Consider the following 18,848-nt stretch of genomic DNA (forward strand, 5'->3'; position numbering starts at 1 on the left):
CCCTTGCCCTTCCCCAACACACACAAGCATAAACACACATTGAATGCAGTGTTGATTATTTAATGCCACCACAAATTCTCCCTCGTGGCCTAGTGGAGGCAAACAAGATGAAGCTCAGTCTGCTGATCCTTAGTTTTTCTTTTTCTTTTCTCTAACTGACTTTTCTTAATGTCAACACTGCTCCCTAGTTCCATTTTTCTTACTTCTTCCTCTACTGTTTCTCATACAGGAGCAGGGTGGATGAGGGCAGATTCAGGAAGTGAGAGTGGAGTGTGAGAAAGAAAAACAGATTAAAATTATAAGTTGAAAGAGAAAAAAGTTTACTCCTAAATGTATATGCAGAACTCAGGCTAGGAAGAGCATGTCTAGAAAGAAAATGAAATGGACTTAAGTGTGCTTATAGATCCTGTTGTGATAACTTAGAAGAAAACCACTCAGGAAAGTCTCAAATTCTCCTGAGGAAGGTCCAAGAGAAAACAGTGCTTAAAGTTACATCAGACAGATGAGCATTAGACATCAATAGGATCTTCCAGGCCTGATGCTATTGCAAAGGAAGCTATGAATGCTCTTTCCTGGAGCCTTTCAGCACTGGAGAGTTACCCAACGGTCAGGGTTGGAGAAGGGATCTTCCCCTCCAGGAGTCTTCCCACTAGACAGACTCTGCCTGGTAAAAGCTGCTCCTCCCAAGTGCCCTCACCACAGCCCCTTTCATTTCTTTATTTCAAAAACTGTAGATGATGGGGTTGCACATGGGGGTGATGATGGTGTAGAGGAGAGAGAAAGGCTTGTCTTTGTCAGGACCATGTTTGCTGCGTGGTTCATGTAAGAGAACATGGCTGAGGTGTAGAAAAAGATGACCACAGTCAGATGGGAGGCACAAGTAGAGAAGGTCTTCCCCAGACCAGAGGAGGAGGCTCTGCCCAGGATGGAGGCCAGGATGTGGGCATAAGAGACGACAATGAGCACCATGGGGCTGAGCAGCACCACAACGGCATCAGCAAAGATGACTCTCAGACTAAACTGGGGGTCTCCATAGAGAGAGCAATCACTATGGGGGCCTCGCAGAAGAAGTTTTCTATGTGGTTGTCTCTGCAGAAGGGATTCTGGAATGACATATACTCAAGAAAGATGCCATTGATCAGCCCAAAGAACCAGGCAGTATTCACCAGCCTCACACAGACCTGCTGGTTCATGATCTGGGCATAGCTAAATGGGTGGCAGATAGCAACATAACAGGCATAGACCATGAAAGCCAAGAGGATGCACTCAGCCACACCCACATCAAAAACCAGATACATGTGGGTCAAGCACGAGGCAAAGGAGACCACATAGTTCTTGACCACCAGGTGGATCAGCATCAGCATTCCACCAGGTGGAATGATGGTAGGAACGAAGTAGATATTCAGGAAGGATAGGTGGCCAAGGAACAGTGTGGGGCTATTGAGCGTGGGATCTGTCCAGGTGATGAAGATGATGAGGCCATTCATGGGCATGGCAAGGCTGTCGAGGGCTAGGAAGAGGACAAAGAGCAATGCCCGTGTGGAAGGGGAGCTCTGCTCAAAGCCCACGAGGATAAACTCTATCACTGTGCTCCTATTCCCTATATCCACAATCTGAGGCCTGCTTGAAGAGGGAGGACAGCAAAAGCACAGACAGGATAGCTGTGTACGGGTTTTATCCACTTGTATAAAAATAGATTAAGGGCAAAAGGGTGAAAGAGATGGGAATTTCAGTAAACTCCATGTGAGTCGGCAGTGTCATGGGCACTGAAAATACCAGTTCTACTGTAGGCAGGAATAATGGAAACATATTATGAACCAAGAGAGATTCTGTTGTACTTCGTATGAATCAAGTTGGACCTGAAACACTGTATCCAGTTCTGTGATATCTATTTCAAATGATTATATACCAATGGGATTATGTTCAGAGACAAAAATATTGTGAATGATCTAGGAACCACATGACAAACTTTTTGCGGTACGCGGGCCTCTCACTGTTTTGGCCTCTCCTGTTGCAGAGCACAGGCTCTGGACGCGCAGGCTCAGCGGCCATGGCTCACGGGCCCAGCCGCTCCGTGGCATGTGGGATCCTCCTGGACCGGAGCATGAACCCATGTCCCCTGCATCGGCAGGCGGACTCTCAACCACTGCGCCACCAGGGAAGCCCACGTGACAAACTTTTTTTTTTTTTTTTTTGCGGTACGCGGGCCTCTCACTGCTGTGGCCTCTCCCACCGCGGAGCACAGGCTCCGGACGTGCACGCCCAGCGGCCATGGCCCACGGGCCCAGCTGCTCCGCAGCCTGTGGGATCCTTTCGGACTCAGGCACGAACCCGCGTCCCCTGAATTGACAGGCGGACTCTCAACCACTGCGCCACCAGGGAAGCCCGCGCATGACAAACTTTTAAAGGAAACTTTAAAGGAAAGACTTAGGGTGAATCTGAGAGGTCCCTTTAAAAGTCAAGTGGTTTTTCATTTGGGAGAGAGAATTTACTTTTTCTGTGTCACCTCCAATGATTAGAACTGAAACCAGAGAGTATAAAAACCAGAAAAAATTATGGTTATTTCTAATTATAAATTTTCTTTGTTTTCCTGACTATAAATGTAATGCTTGCTTATTATAGAACATCTGAAAAGTACCAAAAAGCAAAAGTAAAAATAAATAAATAAAAGGACACAACCAGAGAGAAACCACACCTGTGTTTTAGTTCATGTCTTTTCAGTAGTTGTTTTTCTTCGTTTATATTTTAAAAGGTTTTAAGACTAATACAAAACCTGATAGAACCTTCCATAGGAACCTAAGTGAGGGAGAGAAGTATACCTTCAACAAGAAAAGCAGCAAAGACCCTGGATACACATGGACCCGAGCTGCTCACAGCCTCCTTGGAGGCTCCATGCGGGCCAAACCCACTTTGGGGGAGTAATCAATTAAGGGTTCACAGACAAAAGGTTCACTTATGATAGCAGGAAAAGTAAGACATGGCAGCATAGAAGTACTTGAGCTCACCACCTCCCACAAAAACACCAAAATCACAACTAACTGCTGAACAACCATCAACAAAAAAAGACTGGAACCTACCAAAGAAGATATTCTACATCCAAAGATAAAGAAGCAGCCACAATGAGAAGGTAGGAGGGGCACATTTGCAAAAAACTCAAATCCCATACCCACTGGGTGGGCAACCCACAAATTGGAAAATAATTCTATCTCAGAGGTACTCCCACAGGACTGACTGTTCTGAGCCCTGCATCAGGCTCCCCAGCCTGGTGATCTTGCATTGGGAGGAGGAGCCCCCAGAGCATTTGGTTTGAAGGCCAGTGGGCCTTGATCACAGGAACTCCACAGGACTGAAGGAGACAGAAACTCCACTCTTGGAGGGCACTCACAAGGTCTTGTGTGCACCGGGACCCAGGGGAAAAAGCACTGACTTCATAGGAGTGTGGGCCAGACCTACCTACTGGTCTTGGAGGGACTTCTGGGGAGGCAGGGGGTGGCTGTGGCTCACTGTGGGACAAGGACACTGGTGGCAAAGATACCGGGGAGTACTCAATGTTGTGAGCTCTCCTGGAGGCTACCATTTTGACACCAAGACCTGACCCCACCCAACAGCCTGTAGGCTCCACTGCTGGGACGCCTCAGGCCAAACAGCCAACAGGGCGGGAACATAGCTCCACCCATCAGCAGACAGCCTGTCTAAATCATCCTGAGCCCAAATCCACCTCTACACACACCTTTGACACGGCCCTGCCCACCAGAGGGACAAGACCCAGCTCCACCAACCAGTGGGCACACACCAGTCCCTCCCACCAGGAAGCCTTCATAAGACTCTTAGACCAGCCTCAACCACCAGGGGGCAGACACCAGAAGCAAGAGGAACTACAATCCTGCAGCCTATAGAATGGAAATTGCAATCACAGAAAGCTAGAGAAAATGAGATAGAAGAGGAATATGTTCCAGACGAAGAAACAAGATAAAACCCCAGAAGAACAACTAAGTGAAATGGAGATAGGCAATCTACCTGAAAAAGAATTCAGAGTAATAATAGTAAAGATGATCCAGGATCTTGGAAAGACAATGGAGGCACAGACCGAGAGGATACAAGAAATGTTTAACAAAGAGATAGAATATATAAAGAGCAAAGGGAGTTGAACAATACAGTAACTTAAATGAAAAATACACTAGAGGGAATCAATAGCGGAAAAAATGAGGCAGAAGAACAGCTGGAAGACAGAATGGTGGAAATCACTGCCACAGGACAGAATAAAGAAAAGAGAATAAACAGAAATGATGACAGTTTAAGAAACTTCTGGGAGAACATTAAACACACCACCATTCGCATTATAGGAGTCCCAGAAGGATAAGAGAGAGAGAAAGAACCTGAGAAAATATTTGAAGAGATAATAGCTGAAAAATTCCCTAACATGGGAAAGGAAACAGTCACCCAAGTCCAGAAAGTGCACAGTCCCATACAAGATAAACCCAAGGAGGAATACATGGAGACACATATTAATCAAAGTGACAAAATTAAAGACAAAGAGAAAATATTAAAAGCAACAAATAACATACAAGGGAATCCCCATAAGGTTATCAGCTGATTTTTCAGCAAAAACTCTGCAAGCCAGAAGGCACCGGTACAATATATCTAAAGTGATGAAACGGAAAATGTACAACAAAGAATACACTACCCAGCAAGGCTCATTCAGATTTTATGGAGAGATCAAAAGCTTTACAGACAAGCAAAAGCTAAGAGAATTCAGCACCACCAAATCAGCTTTACACAAAATGCTAAAGGAACTCTGTAGATGGAAATGAAAGGCCACGGCTGGAAACAAGAAAATTATGAATAGGCAAGCTCACCTGTAAAGGCAAACATACAGTAAAGGTATGAAATCATCCACACACAAATATGATATCAAAGCAAACAACCATGAGAAGAGGAGAGTACAAATGCAAGATATTGGAAACACATTTGAAATTAAGTGATCAGGAAAAAACAATCTTGTATATATATAGACTGCTATATCAAAATCTCATGGTAACCACAAACCAAAAATCTACAATAGATACACACACACAAAAGAAAAAGGAATCCAAACACAACACTAAAGTTAGTTACCAAATCACAAGAGAAGAGAACAAAAGAGGACAGGAAGAAAAAAGACCTACAAAACCAAATCCAAAACAATTAACAATATGGCAATAAGAACATACATAATAATAATTACCTTATATGTAAACATTCTAAATTCTCCAACCAAAAGAAATAGATTGGATGAACGGATACAAAAACAACACCTATACATATGCTGTCTAAAAGAGACCCACTTCAGATCTAGGGACACATACAGACTGAAAGTGGGGGGATGGAAAAGGATATTGCATACAAACAGAAATCAAATGAAAGCTGGAGTGGCAATTCTCGTATCACGCAAAATAGACTTTAAAATAAAGACTGTTACAAGAGACAAAGAAGGACACTACATAACAATCAAGGAAACAATCCAAGAAGAAGATAAAACAATTGTAAATATCTATGCACCCAACATAGGAGCACCTCAATATATAAGGCAAATGCTAACAGCCACAAAAGGAGAAATCAACAGTAACTCAATAATAGGGGAGGACTTTAACACCCCACTTACATCAATGGATAGATCATCCAGTCAGAAAATCAATAAAGAAACGAAGGCCTTAAATGACACACTAGACCAGATGGACTTAACTGATATTTATAGAGCATTCTATCTGAAAGCAGCAGAATACACATTCTTCTCAAGCGCACATGGAACATTCTCCAGGATAGATCTTGGGTCACAAATCAAGCCTTGTTAAATTTAAGAAAACTGAAATTGTATCAAGCAACTTTTCCCACCACAACGCTACGAGATTAGAAATCAATTACAGGAAAAAAACTGTAAAAAACACAAACATGTGGAGGATAAACAGTACACTGCTAAATAACTGAAATATCACTGAAGAAATCAAAGAGGAAATAAAAGAATACATAGATACAAATGACAATGAAAATATGATGATCCAAAACTGACGGGATGCAGCAAAAGCAGTTCTAAGAGAGAAGTTTATAGCAATTCAATCTCACCTCAAGAAACATGAAAAATCTCAAATAAACAATCTAACCTTACACTTAAAGCAACTAGAGAAAGAAGAGCAAAGAAAACCCAAAGTTAGTAGAAGGAAAGAAATCATAAAGATCAGAATAGAAATAAATGAAATAGATACGAAGAAAATAATAGCAAAGATCAAGAAAACTAAAAGTTGGTTCTTTGATGGGGCTTCCCTCATGGTCCAGTGGTTAAAAATCTGCCTTCCAGTGCAGGGGACATGGGTTCGATCCCTGGTCGGGGAAATAAGATCCCACATGTTGTGGGGCAAATAAGCCTGCATGCCACAACTACTGAGCCTGTAAACTCTGGAGCCCAGAAGCCACAACTAGAGAGCCTGTGTGCCACAACTAGTGAAGCCTACACACTGCAACAAAGAGCCCAAGCCTACACACCACAATGAAGAGCCCACGTGCCACAACGAATACCCAGCACAGTGAAAAAAAGAAAGAAAAAAAAAGTTTGTTCTTTGAGAAGATGAACAAAACTGATAAACCTGTAGCCAGACTCATCAAGAAAAAAAGGGAGAGGACTCAAATCAATAAAATTAGAAATGGAAAAGGAGAAATCACAACTGACGCCACAAAAATACACAGGTTCATAAGAGACTACTACAAGCAACTATATGCCAATAACATGGACAACCTGGAAGAAATGGACAAATTCTTGGAAAGGTACAACTTTCCAAGACTGAACAGGAAGAATTAGAAAATATAAACAGACCAATCACAAGTAATGAAATAGAAACTGCAATTCAAAATATTCTAAGAAATTATAGTCCAGGACCAGATGGCTTCACAGACGAATTCTATCAAACTGTTTAGAGAAGAGATAACACCTATCCTTCCCAAACTCTTCCAAAATATAGCAGAGGGAGGAATACTCCCAAACTCGTTCTATGAGGCCACCATCACCCTAATACCAAAACCAGACAAAGATATCACCAAAAAAAGAAATTTACAGACCAGTATCACTGATGAACATAGACGCAAAAATCCTCAACAAAATACTAGCAAACAGAATCCAACAACACATTAAAAGGATTATACACTATGATCAAGTGGGATTTAGCCCAGGGATGCAAAGATTCTTCAATATACGTGAGTCAATGTGATACACCATATTAACAAATTGAAGAAGAAAAACCATATGACCATCTCAATAGATGAAAAAAGCTTCAATACCCATTTATGATAAAAACTCTCCAGAATGTGGACACAGAGGGAACCTACTTCAACATAATAAAGGGCATATATGACAAACCCACAGCAAACATCATTCTCAATGGTGAAAAACTGAAAGCATTTCCTCTAAGATCAGTATCAAGACAAGGACGCCCAATCTTGCCACTTTTATTCAACATAGATTTGGAAGCCCTAGCCATGGCAATCAGAGAAGAATAAGAAATAAAAGGAATACAAATAGGAAAAGAAGAAGTAAAACTGTCACTGTTTGTAGATGACATGATACTATATATAGAGAATCCTAAATATGCCACCAGAAAACTACTAGAGCTAATCAATGAATCTGGTAAAGTTGCCGGATACAAAATTAATGCACAGAAATCTCTTGCATTCCTATACACTAACAACAAAAGATCAGAAAGAGAAATTAAGGAAACAATCCCATTTACCATCGCAAAAAAAAAAAAAGAATAAAGTACCTAGGAATAAGCTTACCTAAGGAGGCAAAAGACATGTAATCAGAAAACTAATATAAAACACTGATGAAATAAATCAAAGATGACACCAACGGATGGAGAAATATACCATGTTCTTGGATTGGAAGAATCAATATTGTGAAAATGAATATACTACCCAAAGCAATCTACAGATTCAATGCAATCCCTATCAAATTACCAACGGCATTCTTCACAGAATTAGAACAAAAAGTTTTACAATTTGTATGTAAACACAAAAGACCCCAAATAGCCAGAGCAATCTTGAGAAAGAAAAACAGAGCTGGAGGAATCAGGCTCCCTGATTTCAAAGTATACTACAAAGCTACAGTAATCAAGACAGTATGGTACTGGCACAAAAACAGAAATATAGATCAATGGAACAGGATAGAAAGCCCAGAGATAAACCCACACACATATGGTCACTTTATCTTTGATAAAGGAGGCAAGAATATACAATGGAGAAAAGACAGCATCTTCAATAAGTGGTGTTGGGAAAAATGGACAGCTACATGTAAAAGAAAGAAATTAGAACACTCCCTAACACCATACACAAAAATAAACTCAAAATGGATTAGAGACCTGAATGTAAGGTCAGACACTATAAAACTCTTAGAGGAAAACATAGGCAGAATACTCTTTGACATAAATCGCAGGAAGATCTTTTTTGACCCCCCTCCTAGAGTAATGAAAATAAAAACAAAAATAAACTTATAAGACCTAAAACTTAAAAGCTTTTGCACAGCAAAGGATGCCATAAACAAGATGAAAAGACAACCCTCAGAATGGGAGAAAACACTTGCAAATGAAGCAACGGACAAAGGATTAATCTCCAAAATATATAAATAGCTCATGCAGCTCAATATCAAAAAAACCAATTAACCCAATCAAAAAATGGTTGGGAGACCTAAACAGACATTTCTCCAAAAAGACATACGGATGGCCAAGAGGCACATGAAAAGATGCTCAACATCACTAATTATTAGAGAAATGCAAATCAAAACTACAATGAGGTATCACCTCATACCCGTTAGAATGGCTATTATCAAAAAATCTACAAACAATAAATGCTGGAGAGAGTGTGGAGAAAAGGGAACCCTCTTGCACTGTTGGCAAGAATGTAAATTGAAACAGCCACTGTGGAGAACAGTATGGAGGTTCCTTAAAAAACTAAAAATAGAACTACCATATGACACAGCAATCCCACTACTGGACATATGCTATGAGAAAACCATAATTCAAAAGGACACATGTACCCCCAATGTGCACTGCAGCACTATTTACAATAGCCAGAACATGGAAACAACCTAAATGTCCAATGACAGATGAATGGATAAGAAAGTGTGGTACATATATACAGTGGAAAAAAGAGGAATGAAATTGGGTCATTTGTAGAGACGTGGATGGACCTAGTATCTGTCATACAGAGTGAAGTTAAGTCAGAAAGAGAAAAATAAATATCGTATATCAAAGCATATATGTGGAATCTAGAAAAATGGTACAGATGAACCTATTTGCAGGGCAGTAATAGAGGTGCAGACATTGAGAACAGACATGTGAATATGGGGAGAATGGGGAGGGTAGGACGAATTGGGAGATTAGGTTGACATATGAATACTACCATGTGTAAAATAGATAGCTAGTGGGAACCTGCTGTATAGCACAGGGAGCTCAGCTTCACTCTCTGTGATGACCTAGATGGGTGGGATGGAGGGTGGAGTGGGAGGAAGGTCCAAGAGGGAGGGGATATAGGTATACATATAGCTGATTCACTTTGTTGTACAGCAGAAACCAACACAACATTGTAAAGAAATTACACTCCAATAAACAAAACATAAAAGTAACTCCTCTGTTAAAAAATAAATAAACTTAAAAGCTTTTGCACAACAAAGGAAACCATAAATGAGATGAAAAGACACCCCACAGAATGGGAGAAAATATTTGCAAATGATGCATCCAACAATGATTAATCTCGAAAATATATAAGCAGCTCATGCAGTCCAATATCAAAAATAAATAAATAAATAAATAACCAAACAAGCAACCCAATTAAAAATTAATTTTTTAAGAAGATCTAAACAGACATTTCTCCAAAGAAGACATACTGTTGTCCAAAAAGCACATGAAAAGATGCTCAGCATCACTAATTATTAGAGAAATGCAAATCAAAACTACAGTGAGGTATCACCTCACATCAGTGAGAATGGCCACCATCAAAAATGTACAAACAATAAATGCTGGAAAGGGTGTGGAGAAAAGGGAACCCTCCTACACTGTTGGTAGGAATGTTAATTGGTGCAGCCACTATGGAGAACAGTATGGAGGTTCCTTAAACCAATAATAGAGCTATCATATGATCCAGCAATCCCACTCCTGGGCATATATCCAGAGAAAACCATAATTCAAAAAGACACATGCACCCCAGTGTTCATAGCAGCACTAATTACAATAGCCAAGTCATGGAAACAACCCAAATGCCTATCAACAGATGAATGGATAAAGAAGATGTGGTACATATATACAATGGAATATTACTCAGCCATAAAAAAGAATGAAATAATGCCATTTTCAGCAACAAGGATGGACCTAGAGAGTGTCATACTAAGTGAAGTCAGATGGAGAAAGACAAATTCATATGATATCGTTTATATGTGGAATCTAAAGAGATGATTCAAATGAACTTATTTATAAAACAGAAACAGCCTCACCGACTTAGAAAATAAACTTATGGTTACCAAAGGGGAAAGGTGAGAGGGAGGAATAAATCAGGAGTTTTGGGTTAACATATACACACTACTATGTATAAAACAGATAATAAAATATGTATAAAAAAGATAACTATGTATAAAAAAGATAATCAACCTACTGTATAGCACAGGGCACTCTACTCAATATTCTGTAATAACCTAAATGGGAAAAGAATCTGAAAAAGAATAAATATGTATATATGTATAACTGAATCACTTTGCTGTACACCTGAAGCTAACACAACATTGTAAATCAACTACAGTCTAATATAAAATAAAAATTAAAAAACACACACAAAACAAAACAAAAAGAAAAAATGCAGCAATTACAGCTGATTCCAAGTTGGGAGATTGCTAGAACCCTAATACGGAGAAAGAAAAAAGGTAAAATATTCATTCTTTATTTGAATAGGGACCTGGGAATAATTGCACTCCACTGCACTTTACGGGCAAAAATGGTTCATTCATTTAATAAATGAAAGCATATTGTATTCAGATATTGAGCTAGGTGCCAAGGATATACAATCATGCATGAGAACTTCCTCCCTGACCTCATGGAGATTATACTATATCCCAAGACATTAGATTGGGAGGTAAGTTAGAGTATAGATAATCCATATAAAATATGGATAATATTAACAAAAAGCACACATTTGTAAGTAGGTATATTTCAAACTTCATTGCCTCCATACAGGGAATGTACCTTTTTGTAGGGTCATGAAACACTTACAACGTATTAATGGTATATTAGAGTATAAAAAAATCTTAAATGAATTCCAAAGATCCAAAATATTAGGACCATATTCACTACACTAAAACTAGGCATTAAAATTCTTAAATTTCCATAAAGAGGCGATTTCTTATAATTCTATTTATTTTCTCCCCTTAATGAGAGAAAAAGAGCACAGGTGTTAGCTTGTGTATAGGATTTTCCTTAAGAATATTGTTTAACATCACATTGCACACTATAAATGTCACACAATTTTTCCAATTATACCTCAATAAAGCTGAAAAAAGCCTGTCAACTCCCAGTGGGAAAAAAAAGAATATTGTTTGCTTATATTTTTTTACTTCAAGAAAAGAAGTAAACTCTTACTGAATATTTAAATTTAGAAAGTGTTGTTTTGATAACTTACAGGTAACAGGTTTTTGATCAGCAGGCCACCAGGAGTGCTGTGCCAGCTGTGTACTGCACAAAGGCTGCTGAAGGAAAGGGTGGATGCTGAAATTGAGCCTGTTCTCATTTTACCAAACTGTACCCTGATGAGGGGCTGTCTGAGTTCAGAGGGAGTGCTGCCTTTTTTCAAATCCCTCCCTCAGAAGGAGTGAGTTTTTAAAATTAGCCCAAATGTACTGTATGTGTTAGTAAGATCTGGACATCAGAATTTTAAATTTCAGCACTAAAATTTCTTTGCCTCATAATTTTGATGAAGTTTTTGAATGAGTAGTAATAACTAAGCCTATGTTCTGCTGAGTGGGTTTTAGGAATAACAAGAAAATAGGCATTTCTTGTAATGCAGTAGTATTCAAAGTGTGGTCCTCAGACCAGCAGCAGCAGCATCACCTGAGAACTTCATAGAAACACAAATTGTTGGGCTTCACCCCAGATCTACTGAATCATAAACTCTGGGGATGGAGCCCAGCAATCAGTATTTTAACAAGCCCTCCATGTGATTATGATGCACATTAAATGTTGAGAACTAAAGGTTTAATGCAGGGGTGGACAAATTATGGCCCTCAAGCCAGATACAGTCCACTGCCTATTTTTATAATTAAAGTTCAGTTGGAACACAGCCATATTCATTTGCTAATGTATTGTCTGTGATTGTTTTCCCATTACAAAGGGAGAGTTGAATAGTTGCCATAGAGACCATCTAGCCTGTAAATAGCATTGTCAGATTTAGTAAGTAAAAATATTAGACACCCAGTTAAAAGTGATTTTCAGACAAACAATGAATAATTTTTTATTACAAATATGTTTCATGCAATATTAGTAAACCAACACACAAGGGCCAAAATATTCACTATCTGGCCCTTTACAGAAAAAGTTTGTTGACTCTTGCTTAATGTTATGACTGTAGAGTAGTCTTGATTCTGACAGGAGCGTGAAAGGGAGGCAATGAAAAAGGTCTTAGTTTTGATCACACACCTGGGATTCTGGTGAGTTGAGTCTCAGGTACTTCCTTCCCAAGAAGAAGACTCAAACTAAGAGATCAATCTGCCTGGGATGGAAGGGCAGCTGGTGCCACTTGTTTTTTCTGTGTATTAAACTTATACCAGTTGCTTTTTCTTTTTAGTGCCTGGTGTTACACATGTTCAATTAAGATCAAGCAGATGTTTTAGAAGGATTGTCCAACTAATTCAGAAGGGATATTGTGACAACAAGAAACCTAGACATGATTATGAAAAACACCCCACCTATTTGAAAACTGAAAAACAAAAAGTCCTCTGAAAACAACTCTTAGATCAAACAGGAAATCAAAACAGTAATTACAGACTATCTAAAAAATACTGAGAGTAAAAGTAGCATATATTAATAAATACACATACAGATATTTGTTAAAATAAAATAGCCTGAAATACTTGTATTACTTAAGAAAAAGAAATAAAGATAAATGAAATGAAATGAAATGAAATAGCTCAAGAAGTTAGAAGCAGATAAACTAACCTATGGAAGACAAGAACAGGAATATATGGAAAGATCACAGGAGAAATTACTGAGTACAAAAGCAGAAAAAAGTAGAGTTAAATAAATTCAGGAGTTGCTCCTTCAAAAAAGCCAATAAAATATACAAACTACTATTTATCTAATAACAACCAAATGAGGTGGGAGGAAGAAAGCGCAAATATACAAATTAGAAATAAAAAGTTGAAATAATCACAGCCACAAAGGAAACAAAAATAATTATGCAACAGTACATCACTAAACACCATGACAATCACTTTGAAAGTCTGGAGGAAAAGATAACTTGCTAGGTAAATATAAATCACTAAAATTCATTAAAGAACAGATATTTAAGCTAATATACTGGATGAAATGTAGTAGTTCTGAACCTTGGCTTCACGGTATAGTTGTGTGAAGAGTTTTTAATGTCCCCATGCCCAGACTGCATATCAGACTAATTAAAACTGAATGTACTGAGAGGGACTCAGGCATCAGTGTTTTCAAAAGCTCACTTGGTGATTCCAATGTGCAGCCAAGTTTGAGAACTATTAAAACAGTGAAAGTTTTCAAAGAGCTATGCCCCAAATAGCTCCAGGCCCTGATAGTTTCATAGGTGAGTTCTTTCTAATCTTGCAGCAATCAGACATTTTTGAACACTACTGAATCCATTTATAAGAACAGAAAAAATAAGTGCTTCCTGACTACTTCTACAGAGTCATCAAACCATTGATACCAAAACCTGAAAAAGTATACAAAAGAAAATTGTAACCAAGATAATTTATTAATAATGATGAAATAGGAAAATTATTAACAAATAGAATCCATCAGTGTATTCAAAGAATAGTGCTCCATGACTGGAGGTGATCAAGATGGTAGGGTAGGAGAATGTGAACCTCACCTCCCCCAAGAAACACACACAAAAAATACACCTACATGTGGAGCAATTCTCAGCAGAAAAAAAAAATGGAGACTGGCCAAAAAAATACTCTTATATAACCAAGGCTGTAAAAAGATCCACAAGGAGTCAGGTAGGAAGGGAAGAGAAATGGTCAGGTCAGGACCCATGCCCCTAGGAAGAAACACAGAAGAGAAGAGGGATTACATGGGCACAGAAATCCTCCCTGGGGAGTGAGTTGATTGAATCAAATTTTTGGGCACCACAGCACTGGTGTCTGATGCTGGAAGGACAAGTCCTTTTCGCTGGTTTGAAAACCAGTGGGACTGAAAGTGGGGCTGTGGAAACCTAGACTCTATCAGTGAAGCTAGCACATGCTTGCTTATTCCCAAAACAAGGAGGAGGAAGCAGATTGAAAGTGCGACCACCCCAGTGCAAGCCACAGCCCAGTGTGAGTTCCTGCCCTGGCCCCTCTTGCTCTCTGGCGCAGCTCCACACCAGAGTGAAGGCTGCCACAGCTGAGGAGAGAGAACAGTTGCAGGGGATGGAGGTGGCTTAGACTCAGCATGGCATCCAAATGGGGCAAGGGCAGCCATTACTGGCATTCATGGGGACAGTAGAGATTGGGAGTTGTGTGGAGCTCTGACTGGTGCCAGACTGCCCCATTGCCCACCCTGATCCACAGTGTGTGCCCATTCTAGTCCCTCTTGCTGCAGCTGCAGCACTGTTCCCTTTTGGGGTGAAGGTGCCAATGCTGGATGAAGGGAGAGCACACACTCAGAGGGAAGAACCAGCTCAAACCCGGCCCTCAGGGCTTCTGCTCCAGTATCTTGGGACCTGACCCTGCCCTCAATAGGGCGCTGTTTGCCGCTCCATCTCCAGCCCCATGTTCTACCAAGGTGATGCCTGCCAGCACACCCTGGGAGAAGAGTTCAAAGCATTAGTAATAAGAATGCTAACTGAACAAGGGAAAAGAATAGATAAACAAAGTGTGAATTTTAACAAGGACCTAGAAAATTTAAAACAGAACCACTTAGAACTAAAGAATACAATAACTGAAATTAAAAAAAAAAACACTGTAAGGAATTAACAGCAGACTAGGTGATTCAAAAGAATGCAAAAGTGATCCAGAAGATAGAATAATGGAAATCAATCAGAGCAGCAAAAAGAAAAAACAACAACAAAAAACAGACAAGAGTTTAAGGGACTTCTGGGAAAACATCAGGCATATTCACATTCACGTTATAGAGGTCCCAGAAAAGGAAGAAAGGAAAGAGGATTGAAAATGTATTTGATGAAATTATGGATGAAACAGATATCAGGTACAGAAAAAACAGAGAGTAACAGAGAAGATGAACCCAAACAGACACTCACCAAGACATACCATAATTAAAATGGCAAAAGTTAAAGAGAGAATACAAAAGGCAGCAAGAGAAAGACAAAGGGTCATATTACAAGGGAACCCCCATGAGGCTATCAGCTGATTTTTCTGTAGAAACTTTGCAGGCTAGAAGGGAGGGGCATTATATATTTAAAGTGCTGAAAGAGAAAAACCTGCAACTCAAGACACTCTACCCAGCAAGGTTATCATTAAGAATTGAAGGAGATATAAAGAACTTCTCAGAGAACCAAAAACTAAGAGTTCATCAATACTAAACCAACCTTACAAAAAATGTTAAAGGGTCTTCTCTAAATGGAAAAGTGAAGGCTGCAACAAGAAGTAAGAATCTATAGGAAAGGAAAACCCCCACTAGTAAAGGCAAATATATAGTAAAGGCTGTGGATCAACCACTTAAATAAGCTGGTATGAAGATTAAAAGACAGAAATTATAAAATCAACTATAACTGCAATAAACAGTTAAGGGATAAACACGAAGATGTAAGATATGACATAAAAAAACACAAAACGTGGGGGAGGGGAGAAAAAATGTAGATCTTTTGGAATGTGCTTGAACTTAAATGATTACCAGTTTAAAACAAGTAGACATAGTTATAGGTCAATATATATGAACCCCATTGTAATCACAAATCAAAAATATACAACAGATATACAAAAACTAGAGAGAAAGGAACACAAGCATACCACTGAAACAAATCATCAAACCACAAGGGAAGAAACTAAAAGAAGAAGAACAGAACAGATAACTACAAAAGCACCTGGAAAACAAGTGCAAAATGGCAATAAATACACAACTATCAATAATTACTTTAGAGTGCCCGGCCGGCCGCCGGCGCGAGGACGCGCGATGTTGAGCCGGCTTCAGGAGCTGCGCAAGGAGGAGGAGACGCTGCTCCGCTTGAAAGCGGCCCTGCACGACCAGCTGAACCGGCTCAAGGTTGAAGAAATGGCCCTCCAGTCAATGATTAGTTCTAGAAGAGAAGATGAGGTGCTGTCTTCTCAACCTGCACCTGAACAGTCACATGATATGTTGGTGCATGTAGACAATGAAGCATCAATCAACCGGACTGCACTGGAGTTGAGCACAAGGAGCCATGTGCCAGAAGAGGAGGAGGAGGAGGAGGAAGAATCAGATTCCTGAAGGGGAGAAGAGCCAGGGTTAGTCATAGGAGTTAAGTTCTAAGCCTCAGGAACTTTCTCTCTTCACAGAATTCTTGCCATGGGCCCTGTGGCCTCCTTTAAAAGGAAGCAAGAACTTTAGGAAGATGAGTAGTTGTAAAAATGGTTCCATCAATAACTCAAGTTTCAGAGTGCTTTAACCAAAATTAGTGACGTACAGAAAAGCAGAGATGCAGTGTTTCAATACTGAGCAATATGGGTGGTGCTGTATTTATATTCTGGTCAGATTCAGTAATTGTGTTCAAAACCAAAAACTTACTCTGAAATGCTATTGAGAAGGTCTGGCATTTGCAAAAAGGGTAGAGTTTAAATACAAGCCAGCCTTTCCAATCGACAACGCCTCTTTTAAGAAAACCAATTATAAAGACTGTTTGCATGCCATTGAACCCTTGTGAGCAGAGCAAGGCCACAGTGTGGGAGAGAAAGGTGACAGAGGAGGACAGAGGGCCACTTGAGAGCACGAGCTGTTGCCACCTCTCAGTGACATCATAAAACTGCCTACTAACATGCTTTGTATAGCTGTCATCACATCTAGGTTGAGACCTCACTATGGTAAAATGTGCTTAGAAATAAAGATAAATAGTCGTCATGCAGCTTGCTGCTTTCCAGACAGAAACAGAGAAAAGGGTCAGTTCCTCTGGGGCGAACAATACAGTAGGGTGGTTGAAAACCCATTTCTGGACTTAGGAAACGTGCCATTGAAGGATCACTAGGCTTGGGAGGTTGGGTTTTGTAATAAAGAGATGATAGTTACAGAGTAAAAAAAAATAAATAAATAAAATAATTACTTTAAGTGTCAATTGGATTAAATCCTCCAATCAAAAGACATAGGATGGCTGATTGGATAAGCAAAAAAGGTCTTTCTACTTGCTGCTTAAAAGAGACTCACTTCAGAGCTAAACACACAGACTGAAAGTGAGGGGGTGGAAAAGATATTTCATGTGAATGGAAATGACAAGAAAGCTGGGGTAGGAGTACTCACTCATATCAGACAAAAGAGACTTTAAAACAAAGTGCTGTTTGGGACTGACAGGTACACTTATTATATTTAAAATAGATAATCAACAAGGACCCACTGTATAGCACAGGGAACTCTGCTAAATATTCTGTAATAACCTAAATGGGAAAAGAATTTGAAAAAAAATAGATACATGTATAACTGAATCACTTTGCTGTACACCTGAAACTAACAGAACATTGTTAATAGACTATGCTCCAATATAAAAGTTAGAAAAACCAAAGTGTATAATAAAAGACAAATAAAGGCATTATATAATGATAAAGGGATTAATAGAAGAAGAGGATATAACATTTGTTAACATATATTCACCTAATATAGGGGCACCTAAATATATAAAGTAAATATTAACAGATGTATACAGAGAGATTAACAATAATACAATAATAGTAGAGGACTTTAACATCCCACTTACATCAGTGGACAGACCAACCCAACACAATGTCAATAAGGAATCATTGGCCTTAAATGATACATTACACCAGTTGGACTTAATAGATATCTGCAGGACATTCCATCGAAAAATAGCAGAATACACACCACAAAACAAGTATCAACAAATTTAAAAGGACAGAAATTACATCAAGTATTTTTTCCAACCACAATGATATGAAACTAGGAATCAATTACAGGAAGAAAAATGAGAAAAGAACAAACACATGGAGACTAAATAACATGCTACTAAATAATCAATGGGTCAATGAAGATATCAAAGAGAAAATGAGAAAATGCCTCAAGACAAATAAAAATAAAAACACAGATTTCCAAAATCTATAGGACATGGCAAAAGCAGTTCTAAGAGAAAAGTTTATAGTGACTATACAGGCCTAACTCAAGAAAGAAAAATAATCTCAAATAAAAATCTAAATGTACATTTTAAAAAACTAGAAAAAGAACAAGCAAACACCAAAATAGGTAGAAAGAGGAAATAATAAAGGTCTGAGTGGGAATAAGTGAAAAAGAGACTTAAAAAAAATCAATGAATCTAAGAGCTGATTTTTTGAAAAGGTAAACAAAATTAGAAAAAAATGAGAAGTCAACGGCCTGTGGGGTCTCCAGGAGCCACACCTCTCGGGGCAGGTCACAGGCAGAGCTGGAGGCCTCCTTGGCCCTGACAGGCTCCAGCACCCGATGTCAAATGATACA

At 39.1% G+C, this 18,848-nt stretch overlaps 2 protein-coding genes across 2 annotated transcripts; one reads left to right on the top strand and one right to left on the bottom strand.

The window, feature by feature from the left end:
* Positions 1-649: 649 nt before the first annotated feature.
* On the bottom strand, positions 650-1,586 carry OR10AD1 (olfactory receptor family 10 subfamily AD member 1; the record flags this gene model as incomplete). Its single annotated transcript, XM_082635996.1, is given in 4 exon segments — positions 650-721; positions 725-819; positions 822-1,034; positions 1,037-1,586. Coding segments are annotated over 4 exon segments (837 nt in total). The 5' UTR covers positions 1,494-1,586.
* Positions 1,587-16,330: 14,744 nt separating this feature from the next.
* LOC309811790 (snRNA-activating protein complex subunit 5-like) lies at positions 16,331-17,485 on the top strand. Its single transcript, XM_082634959.1, has one exon. It carries the CDS (start codon positions 16,353-16,355, stop codon positions 16,644-16,646), a length of 294 nt encoding a protein of 97 aa, XP_082491085.1. The 5' UTR covers positions 16,331-16,352; the 3' UTR covers positions 16,647-17,485.
* The last annotated feature ends 1,363 nt before the right edge of the window (positions 17,486-18,848 follow it).

This window comes from Mesoplodon mirus, assembly GCF_964341445.2.
Source record: "Mesoplodon mirus genome assembly, chromosome: 11".
Lineage (NCBI taxonomy): Eukaryota > Metazoa > Chordata > Mammalia > Artiodactyla > Ziphiidae > Mesoplodon > Mesoplodon mirus.